General features: G+C 37.9%; 1 protein-coding gene across 1 annotated transcript in view; it reads left to right on the top strand.

The window, feature by feature from the left end:
* med13a (mediator complex subunit 13a) overlaps nt 1-22,173 on the top strand; it is a 99,716-nt gene extending 77,543 nt beyond the window's left edge. The window contains exons 17-31 of the mRNA XM_086098673.1: nt 3,974-4,893; nt 5,920-6,087; nt 6,341-6,564; nt 9,326-9,515; nt 9,721-10,093; nt 10,175-10,412; nt 11,787-11,978; nt 12,932-13,155; nt 15,466-15,608; nt 15,685-15,843; nt 17,249-17,437; nt 18,067-18,209; nt 19,505-19,669; nt 20,322-20,422; nt 21,162-22,173. Coding sequence (XP_085954799.1) covers nt 3,974-4,893; nt 5,920-6,087; nt 6,341-6,564; nt 9,326-9,515; nt 9,721-10,093; nt 10,175-10,412; nt 11,787-11,978; nt 12,932-13,155; nt 15,466-15,608; nt 15,685-15,843; nt 17,249-17,437; nt 18,067-18,209; nt 19,505-19,669; nt 20,322-20,422; nt 21,162-21,294 — 3,562 coding nt within the window. The 3' untranslated portion in view covers nt 21,295-22,173. The remainder of the gene's footprint in view (nt 1-3,973; nt 4,894-5,919; nt 6,088-6,340; nt 6,565-9,325; nt 9,516-9,720; nt 10,094-10,174; nt 10,413-11,786; nt 11,979-12,931; nt 13,156-15,465; nt 15,609-15,684; nt 15,844-17,248; nt 17,438-18,066; nt 18,210-19,504; nt 19,670-20,321; nt 20,423-21,161) is intronic.
* Nucleotides 22,174-22,966: the final 793 nt, after the last annotated feature.

Raw genomic sequence — 22,966 nt, 5'->3', positions numbered from 1 at the left:
GTGTCTTTATTAGTTTTGTTTTTTGGAGGGGCAACCCTGTTTTTCATGAAAAACGCATATTGAATGTTATCAATGTTTTTGGGAAGAATTTTGGGGTTTATAGTAGGGCTGGGTATAGATTCAAATTTCTTCAATCGATTCGATTTCGATTCACGAGAGTTCGGTTTATTTTTCCTTTTTTTTTTTCTCGATTCTCTTGAGTTCAATCCAATATTGAATAATTATGGAACATCAATACTTCTTAAATATCAAAGACATGATAAAAACTCCACAAATATAAAATTTCAAACTAAATTTTGCGGAGGCAGTAACTGGTTAAATGATTTAGTTTATTAATGAAAGTAACACGTGTTATAATCACTTAAAGTGTTACACGAACATTGACATCAGCAAGGATGAGATGAAAATATTTTTATAATTCTAATACAATAATCGTAAATTTTAATTAAAAAGATTCTGAATTGTCTTAAAGTAAGTCAGGTCTTTCATAAATGTAGGAAAATACTTTTAAATTCATATGAACAGGAAATTTCAAGAAGAAATTTGGCATCGAAAAGTCTATTTTCTAATGATGGGGGGGGGGGGGGTTAAGATATTAACTCATTTGCTCCCAAAAGCGTATAAAAACATTTTATTTTAAATATTGCCATGGTCCCAAAAACTTATTTATAGTTTTTTATGTTGTTGTTGTTTTTATGCTAGAGCATACAGAAGGCTTTGATACAGCTGCAACATACAATGATGAAACTTAGCTATATTGCTGCTAAACGGAAATAGATACGAATATACTTTTTTTCCCTGGTGAAAGAAGACTCTAATCTTTCTTTTGGTAGGTTCCATGTTTTTATAGCTATAGAACACGATATTTTGTGGGCCTTCCAAATCCAGTAAAAGAGCCGGAAGCGAAGGGGGTTGCTTCAGTGAGAATGGCTGGGAGTGAATGAGTTAAAATAATCGATTCATGGTTTTATGAATCGACATCAGGCTTGAAAAGGAAATTCAATTCAATATATATTATTCATTTTTTTAAACCCATCTTTGGTTTGTTATAGATTTATGGAGTTTAATATTGCACATAAAAGAACAGCCTACATTTTCCATGTGTCAACCCCCTAAAAAATATGCCACTGCTTGTAAGAGGTTTACTTGAGGTCATGTCATACTTGCATGCATACCTGAATGATTGCATACATACGCAGAGAAAGTGAATTAGGTTAGATTAATCTTAATCTAATTGACCTTCTCAGTCATCTGAGGAACACTCAACTACAGTATATTGTTATTCACATCTCACACTAATAGATTAGCTTCACAGTCCTCAAATGGGCAGTGATGTCTGTTTGATAGATCTAAAACGCACATGTCACTTTAGTCACTGCTCATATTGACTCACCCAGCCAGTGAAGCATCTTTGTGACTCAAGCTGCTGCCATCTGTTCCCCCACAATCATCCCCATTTCCAAATAACTTAGATCTTTTTTTCCCCTTTTACCACGCTGGCTGATCCAAAATAGAGACTCACGCAGAATTTTTATAAATGCCATAGTGTGGGATTGAATGTTAATTGCACATTTATCCCATGCAATACGCGTTGTGTTGCTGTGCAATTTGCATTTGCTTAGGTTGTCACTCATTTATTCTCTCCAAGGACACTTCCCTATGAACACTGTTCAATTTCCCCAAGCAAAACCGCCTCAGGTACTGCAAGGATCTTAGTAAAATGTTATGAAAAGGTGTTTCTCACTGGAGTAGTTCCATAGACTAGAACGCCAACAGCTTGGAGTTTATGTAGTGTTGGTCACACTGCCTCTCTTAGCTGCATTTCTACGTGCCAACATTTGAAAACTGCTGCACATCCACCACATATTTAACAGAAGTACCTTGTTTTGTTCTGAACATGTTTTGCTGCTTGTTGTAAACCAATACTGTGTTTACCTTTTAATGTTTAGTCAGGGAACACAGGATTTACCAACTCAAAAACAGTAGTTTGTGCCCGAACTAGATCACCCAAATCACTGATCTTATCACAGCTCTGTTTTGAACAAACAGTATGAACTATTATGTATTGTAAGTATAGAACCTGTTGATATTTATAAACAAGGTTAGCGCAAATAAAACAATTTAATGGAGCAGGACTGATTACAAAAAGGGGAACCATATTAAGTGCGGCATTAAATGAGCGTGCCTTCTTGTGCTGCCTGAATATAGAGGACCAAAACTGCCTAAATAAAAAATACATGAATGACTAAATAAATAAATTAATGAATGAATAAAAGTAAAAATAAAAACTGATATAATATAATTAAAAAATTATACCTAAATAAAAGTAAACATAAATACAAAATTAAAAAATAAGATTCTAAAAAATACAAATAAATGTTGAAATAAATACAAAAATAAATATATAAATAGAATCAAATATCAATCAATAAATAAAAACACTTTCCTCCCACAGACACTCTGTCAGGTCGAAATGTTATTTAAATGAGGGGGCGGTCCTAAGTATGTCCTGGTATATATATATATTTTTTCATTTATATTTGGTTTTTTTTTATACCGGTGCGGTATCATTAAAACACCTGCGGCTTAAAGTCAGGTGTGGCTTATATGTGTAACAAACTCGAGTATTCCCCAAATTTAGCAAGCGGGGCTTATAGTCCTGAAATTACTGTAGTGGTGTTTATTAACCTTGAAATATCTCGCTACCATTGTAAACCAAGGATCCCCCTGTATTGGGCTCCTAGGCTGAGCTGTGCAGGGAGGGAAAAATGTCGGCACTTGGAACAACTTGGCCAACATCCAAATAATCATACCTAACAATCTTGTAACAATGTGTCGGTGCTGCCTTTGAGATCACGTCCCGTCATGAACGTGCCCTGGCTGCCGTAATGCTGGGACTTCCTTGCAATGGGCCGGTGCCAGGTGTTGTTGCTCACATACAGCTGGGGGAAACAATGAGCTCCCTCACTCTCTTAACTGCTTCCTCACTGTTGGTCGCCAGCCTAAAAATAAGCCTTACCTCAGAGGGGCACTTGAGGAAATGTTTATAGAACTTCTCTCTCAGAACATATTTTGGGGGCATTTTTTGTTTGTTGTTTTGCGGCTTCTGTAGTTATAGGTGTGTCCACTGATTGCACGAATGATGGCGGGCTTATTTATTTCATGCATGAAGAATTACAGTGTGCTAATTCTTGTCGTTCGATATTGGTCTTATCGTTTGTAATATACTCAACATTTGTGGGTCATCTTTAGAACGTGGATTATAAGTAAACATTGATGTGATACTAAAGCAATGTCAATATCATTAACTTTGATTACTTTTGAATCTTCCACTTTCTTAAAAACAAACTGTTTCAACTTTCATAGAACAGTTCGATTCAATTAAAAAAATTATTTCACTTTTTAAAAGAAAATAAATGAAAGGGGACAGAAAGATGTAAAAACTTGTTATATCTGCCCTTGATCCCAAAAAAATCAACACAAAATTAATGGCAGCGCTTTCAACGTAACAATTCTATAAAATAACAGCATGTCCTTGTGCTATATATATTTTTCTAGTAATTGTGCTTTTATACATTTTTTAAAAATACAGAAAGGCTGAGAAGATTTTGTTTTACAATCCAGATTGTTCCACAAACCGACACCTTGAATTGAAATACATTGTTCTTTTTGTTTTGTTCTATATTTAGGTTTGGAAAAAATTTCTGCTCCTCTTAATTTGTACTTACTTTCCCTTTTATTTAAAATTTGATTTGTATGTTAACTGCAAAAATTTCATGATGGGCTTTATACATTATTTTAAGGCGGTTAAACTCCATCAATTCATTACATTTGAAAGTTTTTAGTTGGATGAATATTGGATTAGTGTAGTCTCTGTATCCACATCCGAAACATGTTCATTTGGTAATAGCGACAAGTTCATTTGGTAATAGCGTCTTTTTTTTTTTATGTGATTGTTTGTCTCGTCTCCCAGCAATATCCCAAGTGTGGGCAGCACTATGGACCAGGACTACAACCAGACGTACACCCCGCAAACTCACACACCCTTCATGTCCAACAGCGCTCCACCAAGTAACAGCGGCACTGGCATCCTTCCTTCTCCCGCCACCCCGCGTTTTTCAGCCCCTACCCCACGTACGCCGCGCACTCCACGCACTCCTCGAGCCCCCTCCAGCGTCCAAGGCTCACTCAAGTACGAGAACTCGGACTTGTACTCACCAGCCTCCACCCCCTCCACCTGCCGGCCGCTCAACTCAGTGGAGCCGGCTACCGTTCCTTCCATCCCAGAGGCTCACAGCCTCTATGTCACTCTGATTCTCTCTGAGTCGGTCATGAACCTCTTCAAGGACTGCAACTTTGACAGCTGTTGCATCTGCGTATGTAACATGAACATCAAAGGAGCAGACGTCGGCGTATACCTCAGCGACCCCATCAGTGAGGCCCAGGAAGCTTGCAGCTGTGGTTTCAGTGCCGTGGTCAACAGGCGGTACGGCAACGGCTCAGGCCTTTTCCTCGAGGACGAGCTGGATATCATCGGCCGCGGCTCGGACGGCAGCCGCGAGGCAGAAAGGCGCTTTGAGGAGCTACGGCTCTCCTCGCTGGATAGAACCAGTGTTGGGAGGGGAGACCGGGTCCCGGATGAACTGATTCTGCTACTGCAGGACCAGTGTACCAACCCCTTTTCACCCATTTCAGGCCTGGATGACGTAGCGACGCGTGGAGTGAAGGGCGGCCCTGTGTCACCGTGTGTTAGGGTGGAGGAGAGGGATTTTCACAGCGACTGCTACATGGCCCTGGAGCACGGCAGGCAGTTTATGGACAACATGTCAGGTGGAAAGGTGGACGAGGCGCTGGTCAAAAGCACTTGTCTACACCACTGGTCCAAACAAAATGGTAAGACATATGTCAATTGGGAATTTTGTTTATTTTAGTCAACAGTTGAGTTGAGGTTTGTTGGAGGAAACCTCGAAAACAACTGCAGCACAGGACCTGAGTTTGAGCAGGGGTGTCCAAACTTTTTGCAAAGAGGGCCAGATTTGGTAAGGTGAAAATGTGGTGGGCCAACCATTTATTTTAGCCTGATATTCTTTTTTACATTTACATTTAGTAAACAAATCTGTCTTTCTTATTTGTCTTTTTCATTAAAATTTCAAGATTCTCAAACATGTCTTTGGTTTAATTTGAAACAGGACATATAACTAGCAATAAATGTTCACTGAACTTTTAAATTTAAAAACAGGGAGATATCATCAGTGTAGGGTTAATTTGAAACATAGCATATTGTTGAAAATAAATGTTCAAATTTCAAAAGGGGAAATAAATCATCTTATTCTAAAGTGGTTTAAAATAAAATTAATTAAATGAGCTTTTTATATTAGTCATTTTCAGTCGACAACAAGTTGCAAAATGTGTGTTTAAAGGTAGTAATTGGATGTGAAAAATAATAAAAATATCAAATAAATAAATAAGACAAATAATAACTTTTTACTGCTGAGAAGGGCTAAAAAAGTGAAGTATTCCTTCCTTTAATGATACTTTATTTACAGCAAACCACAACTTGAGCTTTTCCAACTCTCTAGAAACAACCCCCAGCACCTGCTGAAGGTTTTTCCCAGTACAGAAAACACTCGTATCATCAGCAAAAACCACATCATTCGAAATATTGGAAACATTATATATGTCATTTATATATATAGTATAAATAACTTAGGTCCCAGAATTGACCCCTGCGACACACCACAAATAATATCTACAAATGTAGACTTAAATGCACCTGCGTGTACAAACTGCTATTTTCCATCTATCTTTTTACCAGCTCAGTTTTCTTGGTTATACAGGCCTATAGCAACACATACATACCGTACTTAATTTTCTGTTCTGTCTTTTAATAGTTTATGCCTTTATTCCTCTGTACTCCAGCAGTGGACGTGAGTGCTCTGTGCTCTCAGGATGTGCTTCGAGTATTGATGTCCCTCCAGCCTGTGCTCCAAGATGCCATCCAGAAGAAAAGGACTGTGCGGTCCTGGGGTGTTCAAGGCCCACTCACCTGGCAGCAGTTTCACAAGATGGCTGGGCGGGGCTCATACGGTAAATCGGTCAATGTGATGATGAGTTGCAGTTGTTACTGGAAAAAGTTGCAGGGGTTATATTTGAAGAAGAATTGTCATGTAACATAACTTGATGTTGTTGCGTGAGACTGAATCAACAGTGCCTCTGCTCGTTGCAACCAACCTTCAGATCTAATCTATTTAAAAAGAAAGAAAGCAGCTAAATTGTCACAGGTGGAGTTTTTTTTCCCTCTTTGTGTGATCCGCTGTCCTCTTCCGTTTGGCTCTCACAGGCACAGATGAGTCCCCTGAGCCACTGCCCATCCCCACCTTCCTAGTGGGTTATGAGTATGACTTTGTGGTGCTGTCTCCCTTTGGTTTACCCTACTGGGAGAAGCTGCTGCTAGATCCCTTTGGCACGCAGAGGGACGTCGGGTATTTGGTGGTGTGTCCTGACAACGAGGCTCTGCTCAGCGGTGCAAAGAGCCTCTTCAGGGACCTCACAGCTGTCTATGAGGTAGAGAAAGATGAAATGCTTCAGTGTTTGCACTGGGCAAATGTTTGTGCTCCTTAACTGGTTTAGCTGTTGTACAGCAATGAAATATGCACAGGCCTGACCCCAAAATGTCACACTCTATTTTGAACGGTTCCAAAATTGAATCAAAAAAAATTCAGCTGTCGGAATGTGTGGCCTCTGGTTTTAAAACAGGAAAGGTTTGAAAGTAGGGTTTTAATGGAGAGTCTGGTTTCTAAACAAGATTCAGATTTTTAACAATTGTTACAAAATTGAATCGAAAAATTCAGCTGTCACAATGCGTGAGCTCAGGTTTTAAAACAGGAAAGGTATGAAAATAGGGTTTCAAAGTAGAGTTTGGCTACCAAACAAGGTCGCAATTTTTAACAGTTTTTACAAAATTTAATTAAAAAATTCAGCTGTCAGAATGTGTGACCTCAGGTTTTAAAACAGGAAATGTTTGAAAATAGGGGTTCAACAAACAGTTTGGCTTCCAAACAAGGTCCCAAAATATTTAACAGTTCTAACAAAATTGAATTTAAAAAAAATCAGCTGTCAGAATGTGTGACCTCGGGTTTTAAAACAGGAAAGGTTTGAAAATAGGGTTTCAAAGAACAGTTTGGCTTTCATACAAATTCCCAAAAATATTTAACAGTTCTAACAAAATTGAATTAAAAAGGTCAGAATGTGTGACCTCATGTTTAGTTTGGCTTCCAAACAAGGTCCCAATTTTTAACACTTGTTGCAAAATTAATTTAAAAAATGTTCAGCTGTAATTCTTGACCTCAGGTTTTAAAATGGGAAGGTTTCAAAGTAGGAAGGTTTCAAAGTTTGGCTTCATAACAAGGTCCCGATTTTTAACAGTTCTTACAAAATTGAGTTGAAACATTCAGCAGAATGCGTGATCTCAAGTTTTAAAACGGAGAAGTTTGGCTTCTAGTCGGTCACAATTTATAACAGTTGTTACAACATTGAGTTGAAAAATTCAGCTGTCAGAATGTTTGCCCTCAGGTTTTAAAACAAACAAGGTTTCAAAATAGAGTTTCAAAGGCGAGTTTGGCTTTAAAGAAGGTCAGAATTTTTAACAGTAGTTACAAGATTGAGTTAACTGAACAGAATTTGTTTGTAGCTGTCTTGCTAGTAGGGTGCTGACAAACCCAAGGTTGCTTTCCTAATCAGAACACGACCCATATAATTGATTTAACCTTGTCTACATCATGGAGAGTTTTAGCATTTTCCACAGATGAATAATACATTCGAATTCAGTTTAATGCAGGCCCATAATTTGACAGTTAATCAGAAGCAGAATTAGAGTATTTAAATCTACTCTACTATTAACCGTTAACACACAAGGTTTACACAAATAAGATTATATAATACTTTTACTTACAAAGATCAAGTGCAGCTTCCTTGACACAATCCTAGCATCATCCATTTTATGGACTGCGGAGAAATATTGGATGAGTGCCAGCTCTACCTCATGACCAACACATGTCACAGCATGCTGCACATTCAGTGACAGCACTGTTTAGCTTTTTAAGCAACAAACTGCAGCAACTTACATGTGCCAGAAGAATTAGTAATGATGATGATCCTTCTACAGAAAAACGTACTGTTCCTGTCAACAACGTTCAACATAAATCACTAATCCCACCTAGTGGCAGAATATTATCTCAACACAAATGGATGGCTCAATGTTTTACACTTGTACACTAGTATATCTGTTTAACTTCAAATAATTGTTTACTTACTTACTATAAAACTACTGTATCAGTGAAGATATGACCACATTTGTATTTGGTAATATTTGTTCAGTTATGTGTTCGTTAAGAAGAGTATGAAAAACTTGAGAAAAAATATATTTTATTGTATATTTACAACAGATGTAATATGTGATTAATTTGCGATTAATCACAAGTTAACTATGGAAATAATGTGATTGTGATTTTAAATTGTAATCAACTGACAGCCCTAATATATAAACATTATGCAAATATGTATGTATCTATATTAGTGTATCTATATTAGTGCAGTCACTAGCGAATATTTTTTAGAATCGATTAATCTATTGATTATTGACTCGATTAATCGACTGATTCATTTAAATTTTGCATTGAAGTGTGCTACAAAAGCATTTTTCCCTGACTTCTATTTCGTACTTTGTATTCGTATAGTGATTAAAAAAGGGGGGGATTGATGTTGTACTATGTTACCGATTCGGTCATTGTTTTCTAAACTTAAACAGATGTTTGCAAATGTCTTTTGATTAACCACAGAAGATAATCCGTTTTCTTTAATGAATGACAACAGAAATAAGTGAACAATTACTGTTGATATGCTGAAATCAGAAGATTTGGACGATTCAAAAGATTACATGATTATTAAAATAGTTGTCAAATAATTGATAATCGATTACTTGGTGATTAATCGATTAATTTTGACAGCTCTAATCTATTATGTGTGTGTGTGTGTTTGTTTTAATTTGTTTTAAGTTGCATTAAAAACAGCTTTAAAACAGCATTAAATTAGGCCTAATGTAGCCTGCAGAAACCATGTTCCAATTTAACATGGACTACTAGAAGACACTCTACCATTATTAATATTTGTACACTGATCATTATGCAAAAATTATATGTTAACTAAATTTTCAACATAGAAAATCTGTGCAAGTTTGGCCTAGTTTCCTAGTAATAACTTCACTTACGCTCGATTTTTCTTTATCTTGTTAATCTTGCTGTTCTCATCTTCCTGTATTTTTCCACAGTCGTGTCGACTTGGCCAGCATCGGCCCATATCCAAAGGCTACCCTGATGGAATAGTGCTTGTCGGTGGCAGCGGAGCTAAAAGCCTTGCGGATCAGCCGGTCAGCGACTGGTTCCTCAAGGCTGCCAGCAGCAACAACGACGCCTTCACTAAGCTCAAACTCTATGCACAAGTGTGCCGCCACAACCTCGGTGAGGTTTGCCTTTTTGTTCTTGGCTTCATCTGCTCTTTATTCTGACATTTCCACTCTTGACCCCACGCTCTTGTTGTTGCAAAAAAGACTAGCAAGAAAGCCTCGGCGAATTGAAAATGTGAAAAATATGAAAGCATAGTGTTGAGTGGAGGAATGCTGGCAATGTTATTCATCTAGTAATATATCCATCTTTCTCATTTTAGCTCCGTACCTCGCATCACAACCATTGGATAGTTCACTCCTCACGCAACGAAGTCCTCCGTCGTCATCATCGGCGCCCCTCACGGGATCCGCCTCCAGCTCAGCTGGCCAGCAGGGTGCAATGCACGGCTCCTCGGTCCCCAACAGCAACGGCAGCTCTGTATCATCCAACAGCCTGGTGACATCATCTGGACAGCCTAGCAGCGGGATGCAGTCTGCCAAGGCAAGCTCCTTTTCCCCCTTTGGAACCATGGGCAGCCAAAGCCAGGGAGGGGGCCCTCAGAGTGGACAGCTGGGACAGCAGGCGGGAACCCAGAATACAAGCACCTCAGGGGACAACTCAAACAGCCAGAACTCCACCGAGCCCCCAGAAAGGTATGGCGTGCCCCAAAAGCTGATCTGAAATATTCAAAAAGTAGATTTGTCTAGTGAAATCAATTTGTGTTATGCCCACAGCACTTTGGAACGTGACAAGGTTGGCGTACCCACAGATGGTGACTCCCACGCCATCACCTATCCACCAGCCATCGTTGTTTACATGGTGGATCCTTTCAGCTATGAGGATTCGGAAGGCGGCCCTGGGTCGGGGCCGGCGCCGGCCCACTCCAGTGTGTGGACGCTTGGCTTGTTACGCTGCTACCTTGAGATGCTTCAGTTGCTTCCAGCACATATCCGCAATTCCATTTTTGTACAGGTGCGTCAGATTCCTGTTCATCTTGTGTGATGACTTAGTTCTCGACTCCAGAACAGTGCATCAGAAATAGTCATGATTAAATTTTTCATTCAATAGGCATGGACAATTGCCAATACCGGGTATCGATAACAGTATCAGCCGCCCTCTTGTGGCCTTGTGGTTGGATATTGAGACTAAGTTACTGAATCAAAGAATAAGAATTGGGGGCTTGTTAACTCATTTACTCCCAAAAAACTTATAAATACATTCCAATTTAAATATTGCCATGCTCCCAAAAACGTATTTATACGTTTTTATGGGGGGGGGGGGTATGCTAGTGCATACAGAACGCATACTGAACATACTGAACTGAAGAGAATGCATGAAGCAATGGTAGTTATTACAAAATCTGTTTTTAACAGATTTGTGAATAATGATGAAACTTAGCTGTATTCTAATGCTAATTTCTGCAAAACGAAAACAGATAGAGATATACTTTTTTTCCTGATGAAAGAAGAGACTTCTTTGACAGGTCCAGTCAGCATGTTTTCATAGCAATAGAACAGAATGTTCTGTGGGCTTTGCAAAATCAGTCAAAATCCAGTAAAACAGCCGGGAGCGAAGGGGGTTGCTTCAGCGAAAATGTCTGCTGGGAGTGAATGAGTAAAAAAAAAAAAAAAAATTATCCTAATTAAATAATGCAGAGGCAGTAAGGTCAAATGATTTTTTTTTAATGAAAGTAACGTGTCATAAACCCTATAAGTGTTACACTAACATTGACATCAGCAAGGGGGGATATGAAAATGCTATTTTAAAAATTGTAATTCAATAATTGTAAATATAAATGAAAAAGATTCTATATAAATTAAAAAGATTCGGAATTGTCTTAAATGCAATAACTCAGGTCTATTTTTAAATGTACGAAAATATAACAGTACATTTCTAGAATTAAAAAAAACTACATACAAAAACATTTAGGCCTTTAAAATTAAATTTTCTCATGAATTTATGGGAAAAAGACATTAAAAGGATTAATTCATGGTTTTAATAATCAATATTGGGATATCTATCTACGTTCACATGAAGCAGCATTTAAGAAGAATCTCTTTCCACATGAAAACACATTTGTTCGTAGAGTTTAATACATTTTAATAGATTTTCCTTTTCATAGCCCAATATTGATTCCTAAAACCATTAATCAGTCTTTTTAACATAAATTCATGTAAAAATTTAATTTTACTTATAGTGAAAATAAAATTTTACTTAAAGGCCTTTAAAAAAATATTGAAATTTACTGTTCACAAGAATTTAAAAGTATGGGTAAATCCCTATTTTAAATATATATAAAGCATTGTTTTGATGCCCTCTGTCCTAATCTTTTTTTTAATCTTTCAGATTGTCCCCTGCCAGTACCTGCTTCAGCCTGTGAGAGGTGAAGACCGCCACATCTATGTTCAGCACCTCAAGTCTTTAGCGTTCTCCGTCTTTGCTCAGTGCAGGCGGCCTTTGCCCATTTCCACCAATGTCAAGTCGCTGACAGGCTTTGGCCCGGGCTTAGCCATTGACACAGCACTTAAAAGCTCAGAGGTAAAATGCAATTATTTTCAGCAGTTTCTTTTATTTATTTTACTGTACCAATATTATTTCATTATCAGAGGTGGCAAATCCAGGTCCAGAAAGTAAAATACCCTGCCACAGTTTGGCTTTAGCCCCAGGTGCTAGCTAGGGAGGAGCTAGCTATCTAGCTGGCATCAATGGCTAAAGCCAAACTGTGGCAGGGTTTTTAGCTAGCTCCCAAGAGTGCTCGTTCACCTGCTAGGGAGCCAGCTAGCTAGCTAGCATCAATGGCTAAAGCCAAACTGTGGCAGGGTTTTTAGCTAGCTCCCAAGAGTGCTCGTTCACCTGCTAGGGAGCCAGCTAGCTAGCTAGCATCAATGGCTAAAGCCAAACTGTGGCAGGGTATTTACTTTCTGGACCTGAATTTGCCACCTCTGTTCATTATGATGGTAAATAAAGTTATCTCACTGTCATGATAACCAGCAAATGGATTGAGACTAACTTTATTGCTGCAATGGTTGTGGTTTGTTCTTTTCCATTCTCTGAAGACATGACCTGACCTAAAATGATCCTTTCACCCAATCCATGGGAAGTCCCTCAAACAAACAAAAATATATTTTGAGTTCAACATCATTTTTATTTGTTAGAACAAGACAGAGCTAACTTTTAACCTTGTGCTGCTCCAGAGTTTTCTTTCTATTATCTGCTTGGCTAACTACACAAGAACTCCTAAATGGGGTCTTGATTCCAGCTTTAAACAAAGGAGTACTTTAATTCAGGCTCCAATTCGGTTAACTTTTTTCTTATAACCACTGCTACATTTTCACCTTAATGCACTTGCAAAGCTTGAGCTGCCTTGCTTGAAAAAAATACGACATGAATGGGATGCAGTGACCATTTTGTTCTTAATGTTGTCTCTATTTCCTGCTGCCTGTTGCAAAATATCCTCAAGTTGACTGATGAAATATTTTGCCTTTGTGCAGAGACCGGAGTGTGTACGTCTGTACACACCTCCATTCATCCTTGCGCCAGTTAAGGACAAGCAGACCGAGCTTGGGGAGACGTTCGGGGAGGCATCACAGAAATACAACGTGCTGTTCGTGGGATACTGTCTCTCTCGTGACCAGCGCTGGCTCCTAGCCACATGCACTGACCAGTACGGGGAACTTCTGGAGACCTGCATCATCAACATCGATGTGCCCAACAGGTACGACCACTGTCAGTTGGGATGTAGCTATAACAGCAATATCGCAATATTAAAATGTCCATCATATCATCGTCACGATATTAAAAGCAGCACATGTTAAAAAGATCAGGTTGTGTTCCATTTGTGCTGTTCTAGCGCCCTCTGGTGGTAGTTTATTAGTGCAGTTTAATTTTAATTAGTAATGTTTTGGCCACTGCTGCGATTATCAGTCCCAATAATCAGTCATACCAGCAAATATTTTTCAACATATCTGTTGAAAAACATGACTTTTCACCCGGTTCAGTCGAACACAGCATTGTGAACCGCATAGACCATGATGCTTTGCGCCACTGAGCCAATAGGAGCACGTGACAATGACATGTGACATGACATGGCCAAGCCTATTTATTTATTATTATTATTATTATTTATTTATATTATGTACAAAAACACAATAAAAACACAAAAACATAATATATTATAATATTGTGGGGGGGGGGGGGTTCTGATATGAGCAATTTTATTTATTTTTTATAACATAGTGAGTGTACAGTATTGTGAGCTTTTTATGGATCGCCAACCTCACCACAATATCATGATAATTATCGTATTGTGAGGTTCACATTGTGATATTTATCATATTGTGACGTTTTGTCATTACATCCCTACTGTCGAGCCGGGCCGATTATCGGTGCTGATATTCAGTATTTTGATGAATTTCGGCATCTTTATATATCTGACGGCCGATAAAGGAACAATTTAAAATCTTTGTTAACTTCAGGGATACTATTTATTTAAAATTCAGGGAACTCTATAAGAGATGCTGCTGACCCTGGGAACTCTCTGCCCTTCTGTTTTTGTTTGATATTAATATTAAAATAAGTGTCAATATTAACATTTCAGATGTTTGGAAAATTTGGAAAACTTTATTTACTGTAGAAAAAGACATGCTGATACTAGAGATTAGTTTATTAGTGAGTATCGACACCAGGTATCAGTATCAGTCCAATACCTGGGCTTATTTTATTACGATCAGGAACTAGAAATTAGGAGAACAGAAAATTGCCATTAACGTCATGCAATTCTATGAAAAAAATGCTACATTTGAATATATGGATCGTCTTTAAAATGATCTGTCATTGTTTTTGGTAAAATTTTATGTACCACAAATACTAGTAGTATCAGTACTTGGTATCGTATCAGTGACAACTCAAACAGTAACTGGTATCTGCACTGCACTGTTGTGCTTGTTTTCTCCTTATTATTTCCATTTTTGCTTGATGTCACTCAAATGACCTATTTTCAAAAAGTGATTACTAAAGAATGGAATAAGGTAGAAAAGAAACATACTTTTTTCTTCTAATGAAAGAATGGAAGCCAATTGTTCATATTGTATCCACCACGTTTATGTAGTCATAGCACACAATATTCCGTTTGCCTTGAAGGATGAGTGAAAATGCTCGAAATCGGCTGGCACTTGTAGGGATTGTTTTTTGGCTAACGTTTGGCAGTAAGAGAGCTAAAATAATAATAATAATAATTTAACATATTGCAAATGTAAAAAAAAAATATCAATAAACATATGCTTAAAACATTTATACAAAGTTAAGAGTTAGAATTATTTTCCCTTTTAGTGAATATCAGCTGCAAATATCTGTTCTTATCGGTCTCCTTGACTAGTATTAATAAGTATCGGCCCTGAAAAAAAAATCATATCACGTCTATCGCTAGATTCGCAACTGTTGAGCAAAACCTTCATATTCTATCCAAACCCTCAATATTCACTTCCATTGTTTCTAACTATCATATTGCCAATCTTATATAAATATTGTGACTATCCTTCAATCAATTCCTTCAAACGAGTTATCAAAGTAGCATTCACTCTTAAAAACAGTTGGATCAAAAGTAACTCAATTTTGGGTCAAAAATGGACCAATCCAATTTCTGGGTCAATTTGAATCAACTTTGAGTCAAGAAATTGATCTTTTAGTGTTTTAAAACAACTCCTAAATATTTGTCAGATCCTTTACTTGGGTCAAAAAATTTGGTCATTTTGTATAAAACAACCCAGAAAGTTGAGTCAAATTGACTCATAAATTGGATCGGTCCATTTTGATCCATTTTTTACCCCTAGTTGGGTTATTTTTCACCCAACTATTTATAGAGTGTTTTTTCCCCCTGAGGTATAGAGCACATACCTATCAATCAAGCTTACTGCACGTATTCCCGAGAAGTATGACTTTTGACTAAAACTGCTGGTTTTGTACTCTAGCTTGACACATTGATGAAGGCTGAAAAATGACTCCACGCATATCTTTGTGCATTGCTCAGGGCCAGGAGGAAAAAGGGCTCTGTTCGGCGCCTTGGCTTACAAAAGCTGTGGGATTGGTGCTTGGGACTCGTGCAGATGACATCAGTGCCCTGGAGAGTGGTAATTGGACGACTGGGCAGGATAGGACACGGAGAGTTGAAAGGTGAGGATGTTCAAGTCATGGCAAAATTCAATGCGGTTTGTTAGTCTTCATTTGTGCTCCTCTCTTACCGTGTCAGACTGGAGTATATTGCTGAGCAGAAGAAACCTTCAGTCACTGAGTCGCCGTCTGAAGGAAATGTGTCGGATGTGTGGCATCTCCGCCTCGGATACTCCCAGCATCCTCAGCGTGTGCTTAGTTGCCATGGAGCCCCAGGGCTCCTTCATCATAATGCCAGGTACACACAAGACGGAGACTATGAATTGACTTATCAGTTTCGGTGTATACCGCTTAGTCGGCGTCTGCAGCCATGTGTTGTGTGTTTTTGTGCACGTGCGTGTGTGTGGCTTTGGCGTGATGGATGGCAGCAGCACGTCACAATGCTTGTCACCTCCTAGTCCGGAGCAGATTGATGGCAGGGAAGATGGTGTACCTTTTTGCTCATAAAGCACTAGCTCTCAGACGCCCATTGATCTCAATGCTGTGTGATGGAGAGCTCGATCAATGGGTTTATTTTGGTAAACAAGTGAGTGGAGGATTGTCAGTGCATCATAGCAGGATTGTATGATTGAGCGCTGCCGGAATGAAGATGCCTACTTTTTAAAATCTTTTTAAGATAAATACAGCTCCGCATGTCCAAATGTATGATGCCTTAAACGTAAGAAAAACGGCAAGCTGTAGTCATTGGAAATCAATTTTGTGCATACCAAATGTAGCTGTTTTATTATCCAATAAACCAACCTGATTTAAAAAAAAATTGCAATCATTCAGCGTTAGAAAAAAAGTCCTTTATTTCATCATTCAGGTGGACAATGTAAAAGTAACATAAAGAGCTCAGTTTAAAAGCTAAGACTAATATGTTAGTTCCACATTTTGAAATCAACAAAAAAAAAAAATGTGGGGGCTTGTTAAGTCATTTGCTCCCAAAAACGTATGAAAAAAATTATATTTTAAATATTACCATGCTCCCAAAGACGCATTTATACATTTTTATGTTTTTTTATGCTAGAGCATACAGAAGGCTTTCATGCAGCCTCTGAACTCAAGAGAACGCTTAAAGCAATGGTAGTTACTACAAAAACGGCCAGCAGGTGGCAACAGAGTATAAGAGATCAACCAAGGTCATTTTGCAACAAGCTGTTTTTGCCAGTGTTTTCAACAGATTTGTGAATAATGATTAAACTTAGCTATATTCTAATGCTAATTGCTGCAAAACGGAAACAGACAGAAATGTACTTTTTTTTCCTGATGAAAGAAGAGACTCTAATCTTTCTTTTGGTAGGTTCCATGTTTTTATAGCATTAGAACACAATATTCTGTGCGCCTTGCAAAATCTGTCAAAATTCAGTAAAAGAGCCGGGAGCAAAGGGGATTGCTTCAGTGAAAATGGCTGGGAGTGAATGAACTAATGGACTGACCTGTTGGAGCATTTTACATCTGCAGCTTGAGAAATGGTACACTGAAGATAGATTGACAGACAGACTTTAATTGTACCTTTTTCCACTTCCTATTATTGATCCCTAGAGGGAAATTTAGGTATCTAGTAGTATTCACAATATAAATGTGGGCATACTTTCAAATACCTTATCTGCAAAAAAAATCTGACATCATTTTCTTCTGTTCTGTCTCTCCCTCCCTATCAGACTCTGTGTCGACAGGCTCAGTGTTTGGCCGCAGCACCACCCTGAACATGCAGACGCCCCAGCTAAACACCCCCCAGGACACCTCCTGCACTCACATCTTAGTCTTCCCCACCTCTGCCTTTGTCCAAGTGGCCAGCTCCAATTACACTAACATCGACACCAACATCGACATTCTTAATGCTACCACAGGTCAGACACACTTTGCTGTTCTCTAGAATTCAGCGTTCAATTACATTTTCATCTGAAATTGGTTTTGTGTCTATTTGTATACACACTCCTTAAGGCACCTTCTATTAAAGTAGCACTAAGGAACTTTTCAACCTTAATAAAATATTTTCATAACTCTTCTGATGAAACATCGTCTTAAAACTAGTTGAATGATACCTTTCCCATGGCCTGAGGGGGGATCTGAATAATTTTTACTGGCACTAAGCAACCTTGACGAGGATGGTAGGAATACTGGCACACAAAAAACTACGACGGAAGTCAACTTGAATGTCAACGCATGGTTACTGCTTTCCTGGCAGAAGATGCAAATCAACTGAAAAGTTTTGTCAGAGGAGACCAAAAAGAAAAAGGGAAGCTACCCGGATAAAAGGACAGTCAAAGAACAATATTGGCCCGGATTTCACCCGCTGGCGTGAGCTCAAAAACAAAACAATGCAATGCGCTTGTCCTCATGGGAAATGTGGTCTTCTTTCAGGCATAACAATACCGCTTTTGTCCATATAGCGCTGCCATAATAGATGTAAACTGAAAGCATTCAAACAGATGAAAAAAGAGGAATTTGGATCTTATTTTTCTTCTCTTCTCCCCAGATGGATCTGACGGTATGGGCATCTTTGATCTTCTCGACCCAGAGAACGAGTTGGTGGATCCCGACATCATCAACATCTCACCCAACACGTCACCAGTGCATTCCCCAGGATCTCACTACCACCATGGAGGTGACGACAGTAAGGTAAGACTCTTGGATCTTTCTTGCTATCTTACATTTTAGAACAGAGTCACCAGTTTGTCTGAGCTCAAATAAAGGTAATAAATGAGCCATGAATTAATATGGAAAGTAGGGCTGCTCGATTATGAAGAAAATATTAATCACAATTAATTTGGTAATAATTAAAATCACGATTAGATCAATCATTTGTTTTTTGGTACAAAACAAGAAAATGTTAAGACAAATAAATTTCTTTAAAACACTATAATGTTCCTTTTGGACCAAACAAGATTTATTAAATTAGTTATTTTAAAATAAAAAGGTGCAAATATATAAATTACTCAAAATTAGTAGTAATAATCTTTTATTTTTGTTTACGATTATGCCAATTTTGTAATTGTGGAGTGTAATAATTGAAATTGTAATTGAATTTTGATTAATTTATTTATCTATTTCAATTAGGATTGTTAATGTACTAAACACTTTAACATGCAGTCTTTTAACTATTCACTAGGACAACTTTACAAAATTCTACAAGAAAATTGTGGTGTAAACATACGTGAATAATAAATCAGACTAGAGCAATAATGCAAATAAATCTCTGGCTTTATCTCTTCAACTTATGTTTCATAAAAAAATGATACGTAAACTTGTGAAAAAAAATTCTTCTTGACACTAAATAAATAAATAAAATATAAAAACATACTCGCAAATACGTTTGAATTGAGTTGTAGGCTAAATGCTACAAACATAGCTTATTTTTCCACAAGGCAACAGGGTATTGCACAAGTCAATAACCCGTGGCATTATAGGAAAAAAATGCCAAACCTAAATCCAGCACTGCAGATGTCATAAAAGTTACCAATAAACAATGTTTTTTACTTAATTTTCAAACGTATTGGTATAATGTGGGCCAAATGCTTTAAGAATTTTTTTTTTCTCACACCCTCTCTCCCTTGTCTACCTCTTATACCCCGTTATTTGATGGGAAAATATGCTGTCATGTTTGTAGCATTTAGCCTACAAGTACATTTGACCGTATTTGTGAGTATGTTCAAACGTATTTAAATATGTTCGAACGTACTCGCAAATACTTTCTAAATACATACAAATATAAATACATTGCCAATTAAAAATGTTTACTCCACATTGGCAGTTCCGTGCTTCCATAGTTATTTTTTAAATTGCATTCTACAACATTGCAATATTGTTCTAATGAATGTTATTTAATTAATGTTGTTGAATCAATTAATCCTTATATATCAGGTATACATCGGTTTTATTTTAGCCAAGTAACTTTGAATCTGTTTATTTTCCAGTGCCAGAGTGCAGACCGCATGGAGTCTCGTGAGGAGGTGCCAAACCTCCTGCAGCAACCTCTCGCTCTCGGCTACTTCGTATCCACGGCCAAAGCTGGCCCACTGCCTGACTGGTTCTGGTCAGCCTGTCCGCAGGCTCAGAACCAGTGTCCACTCTTCCTTAAGGTACTGAGGCTCGCTCTCCCATATGCGGTATCCCTTTAGTTAACTTTCTACAAAGGAATGCGTGAAAATGTGTGCCGCTCGCTTTATAAAGATAATGTCAGAAAGGTGTTCATTTCAGGTTGTGCTTACTTTATTATTGTACCAAACAGTGTAATCATAAGCATCCAATATAGACAGATAGATAAACATGCTCAAATGTGTAAATGTAAAATAAAACATACATCTTAAAATCATTTTTCGGGCAGTGCATACCTAAAATGGCCACTAGAAAGATAGTAGCTGGAACAAAGCTTGTTTTTTTATCGCACTGGTTTACTGTGATAATTTAGCCACTTTATTGAGCTACACGAGGCCTGTAAATGTATGTGTAGTAATAGCATTAGTCATTTAGTCTTTGTTGGCTTAGTGCATCTTTATTTATATGGTGCTAATTTACTATCTAACTTATTCAGCCTTGCATGACTCAGTCAGTAGCATGTAAACAAAAATATACACATACGAAAGCGTTTTTGTTTTGCACGATACAAGCAAAAGATCTTGCTCTCTTGTGGAGTCATGCCTTTATTTAGAACAGAGGTTAATGACCTTATTACATGCAGTATATTTGACACCAGCGCTTCTATCGCTCTCTCCCTCCCTCCCTCTTTCTCAGGCCTCTTTGCACCTCCATGTGTCTTCAGTGCAGTCAGATGAGCTACTGCACAGCAAACACTCCCATCCTCTTGACTCCAATCAGACCTCAGATGTACTAAGGTAAAACCGCAATACACACTGCTGCTGTCAACATTTTTGCCTAGTTTTAGTCAGGACAATCATTTTACCTCTGCAGATAATGTTGAACATTACGGATATAAACCTATTTCACAGAAAATGTTCTCTCATCTTTTTAACAAAAAACACCTTGACACACAATTGCAGTATATCAACAAGTGGCTACTTGTGGCAGATTTGAAAGTAGGTGTGAGCAGAGACAAAATTTGACAAAATCATAATTTTCATCTCGTTTTTGTTCATAAACTAAAACGTCCATCGATTTGAGTCCAGTTTTTATAAAGTGAAGTACATTTTCGTCTCGTCTTCATTGGTCGACAAAAATGCATACTGATTTAGTCCCAGTTATTGTTTATTAATGAGGGTTTTAGTCTAGTCTAGTCTGGTTTTAATCTGGTGAAAAATGTGTGTGGACGAAATGATTTTTGTTAAGTTTTCGATGACGTTAACACTACTTATGTCCATTTTAGTCTTGACTTTTTTTTTTTTTGTTCCGGATGAGTCGAGTTGAGTCACAACCGCTTTATCCCTGTCTTTTTTTGTACATATGTGTATTTCTGTACAGCCTGCGAGTAGGTTACTTCTGCTCATTATACACTTTTTACTATGATTAGTGATTTGAGTACTTGGATTAAAAGGTCTTTGAATATATGAGTCTACTGTGTGACAAGACATACATGTCTCCAAGAATGAATCTAATGCGTATTGTGTACCCTGTTAGATTTGTGCTGGAGCAGTACAACGCCCTCTCCTGGCTGACGTGTGACCCGGCGACACAGGACCGTCGATCATGCCTGCCCATTCACTTTGTGGTGCTGAACCAGATGTACAACTTCATCACGAACATGTTATAGCCGCTCACAGGAGAGACATTTTAAGAAGAGAAGTGCAAAAAGCGATGGCTCCGAAGGGATTCCGACACACCGGACCGGGGCACAGCGTTGGATCTCATTCCAAGATTGGTTTTGATGGTTGTCCCCTTGGCGCAAAGACGTGCACAAAATGACGGGGAGACCAGTAAATGAACGTGAGAGAGCAACAGATTGGTTGTTGGTTTGTTTTGAACATGGCAGCACACGCACTGGCCAGTCTGTATTTGGAAAGATGTCTATCTGTAAAGAGATAAAGGGATGTAACTTGATCAAGAAAATAACTTTTAAAGAATGGATTTTTGGTTTTAAAGCCTAAAATTCCTTTTTATTGCTTTGGATGAAATTGTATCCAAACGAAAAGCCTGCATCTATCTTATTTATTGTATGTTTTTAAATGTATTGTTTCTTAATCTCTTTTATAAATATATATATATATAGATAGATATATAAATGGAGAAGGTTTATACCACCTTCTTGCTTTAAAGCAATTGGTCTAAGCTATATGTAATCATCTTACTTAAAAACTGAGAAACTATTGCAGAAAAAGGAGAGAAAGTCACCAGTAGGTTGCTTTCAGAGTATTATTTTTTGTAACGGAGAAAACGACTATTTGTATTGTCACAATGTACAGAAGAAGTGGCGAATTATGAATTACAGCAAAGCTGTAGCTACATAGGAATTGTACAGCAATGAACTTCACTGTGTTCTAATAAAGAGGTACATTGTTGTATATAGTATTTTATACCACACGTTTAGACACAAAAACCAAACTGCAATCTATATAGATAATTATATATATGAATGCCATGCCAGCAGTTGGTGCTGTGGCTTCTGTTTTAGGAATAAAATGTGTCAACATTTTCCTGTGCTTGTTGTGTTTATTGCTTTGAGGAGGAAGGAGTGACTGCAGTCCAGTTATTATTTTTACAAAATGATCATTATATAGTTGACTTTGGCTCTCTACCTCTGATTGGCCAAAGTTGTTTGACTTTTGGCTTAGTCCCTGTCTGCCTACAGTACATTGTTTGGCAGCACTACTGGCTTCCTCGCACATTCCAAAAATAGGCATTTTATCTTAATTGAAAGCTATCAATTGTGCAAAAGTGTGATTGGTTGTTTATCCCTACCGCTCATAGTTTTTTGTTTTTTTCCCCCCAAATACGTGTACGGTGAATTCCAGTATTTGACTTGCAAACTGTTGACGTGCCCTAAGGTTGTGTGGGAGCAGCTGGCAGTCCATTCCTTGTCCATCATTGCGCCTTGCTGTCAACCTTAAAAATACGCAGTGGTCTGACTGTCTCCTGTCATCGCTCTGCAACCGCTTTTGGTATGCTTTTGGCAAGATTATAGAATTTTCAATTTGGCAGTGACTTCTCAAATGTATCCCAATTTAAAATCTGTATTTAAAAAAAATCATCTTTATTACATTTCCATGTTTACCATTAAGGTGCAATTCTACACCACTTCAAACTACAATCGCAATGATGAAAATCCATCCATTCATTTTCTACTGTGCTTTTCTTCATTAGGGTCTGAGCTGGAGTCTATCCCAGTTGACTTTCGGTGAGAGGCAAGATAACCATTTACACCTATGTACAATTAGTCTTAAATGATCAAAAATGCATATTGAATGAGGGAGAAAGCTGGGATCCCC

Source organism: Leptonotus elevatus, chromosome 16 (genome assembly GCF_054856555.1).
Source record: "Leptonotus elevatus isolate MCC_2025b chromosome 16, RoL_Lele_1.0, whole genome shotgun sequence".
In the NCBI taxonomy this organism is placed as follows: Eukaryota; Metazoa; Chordata; class Actinopteri; order Syngnathiformes; family Syngnathidae; genus Leptonotus; species Leptonotus elevatus.
Note: the sequence above shows the minus strand (reverse complement) of the source record. Positions and strands in the feature narration are given on the sequence as shown.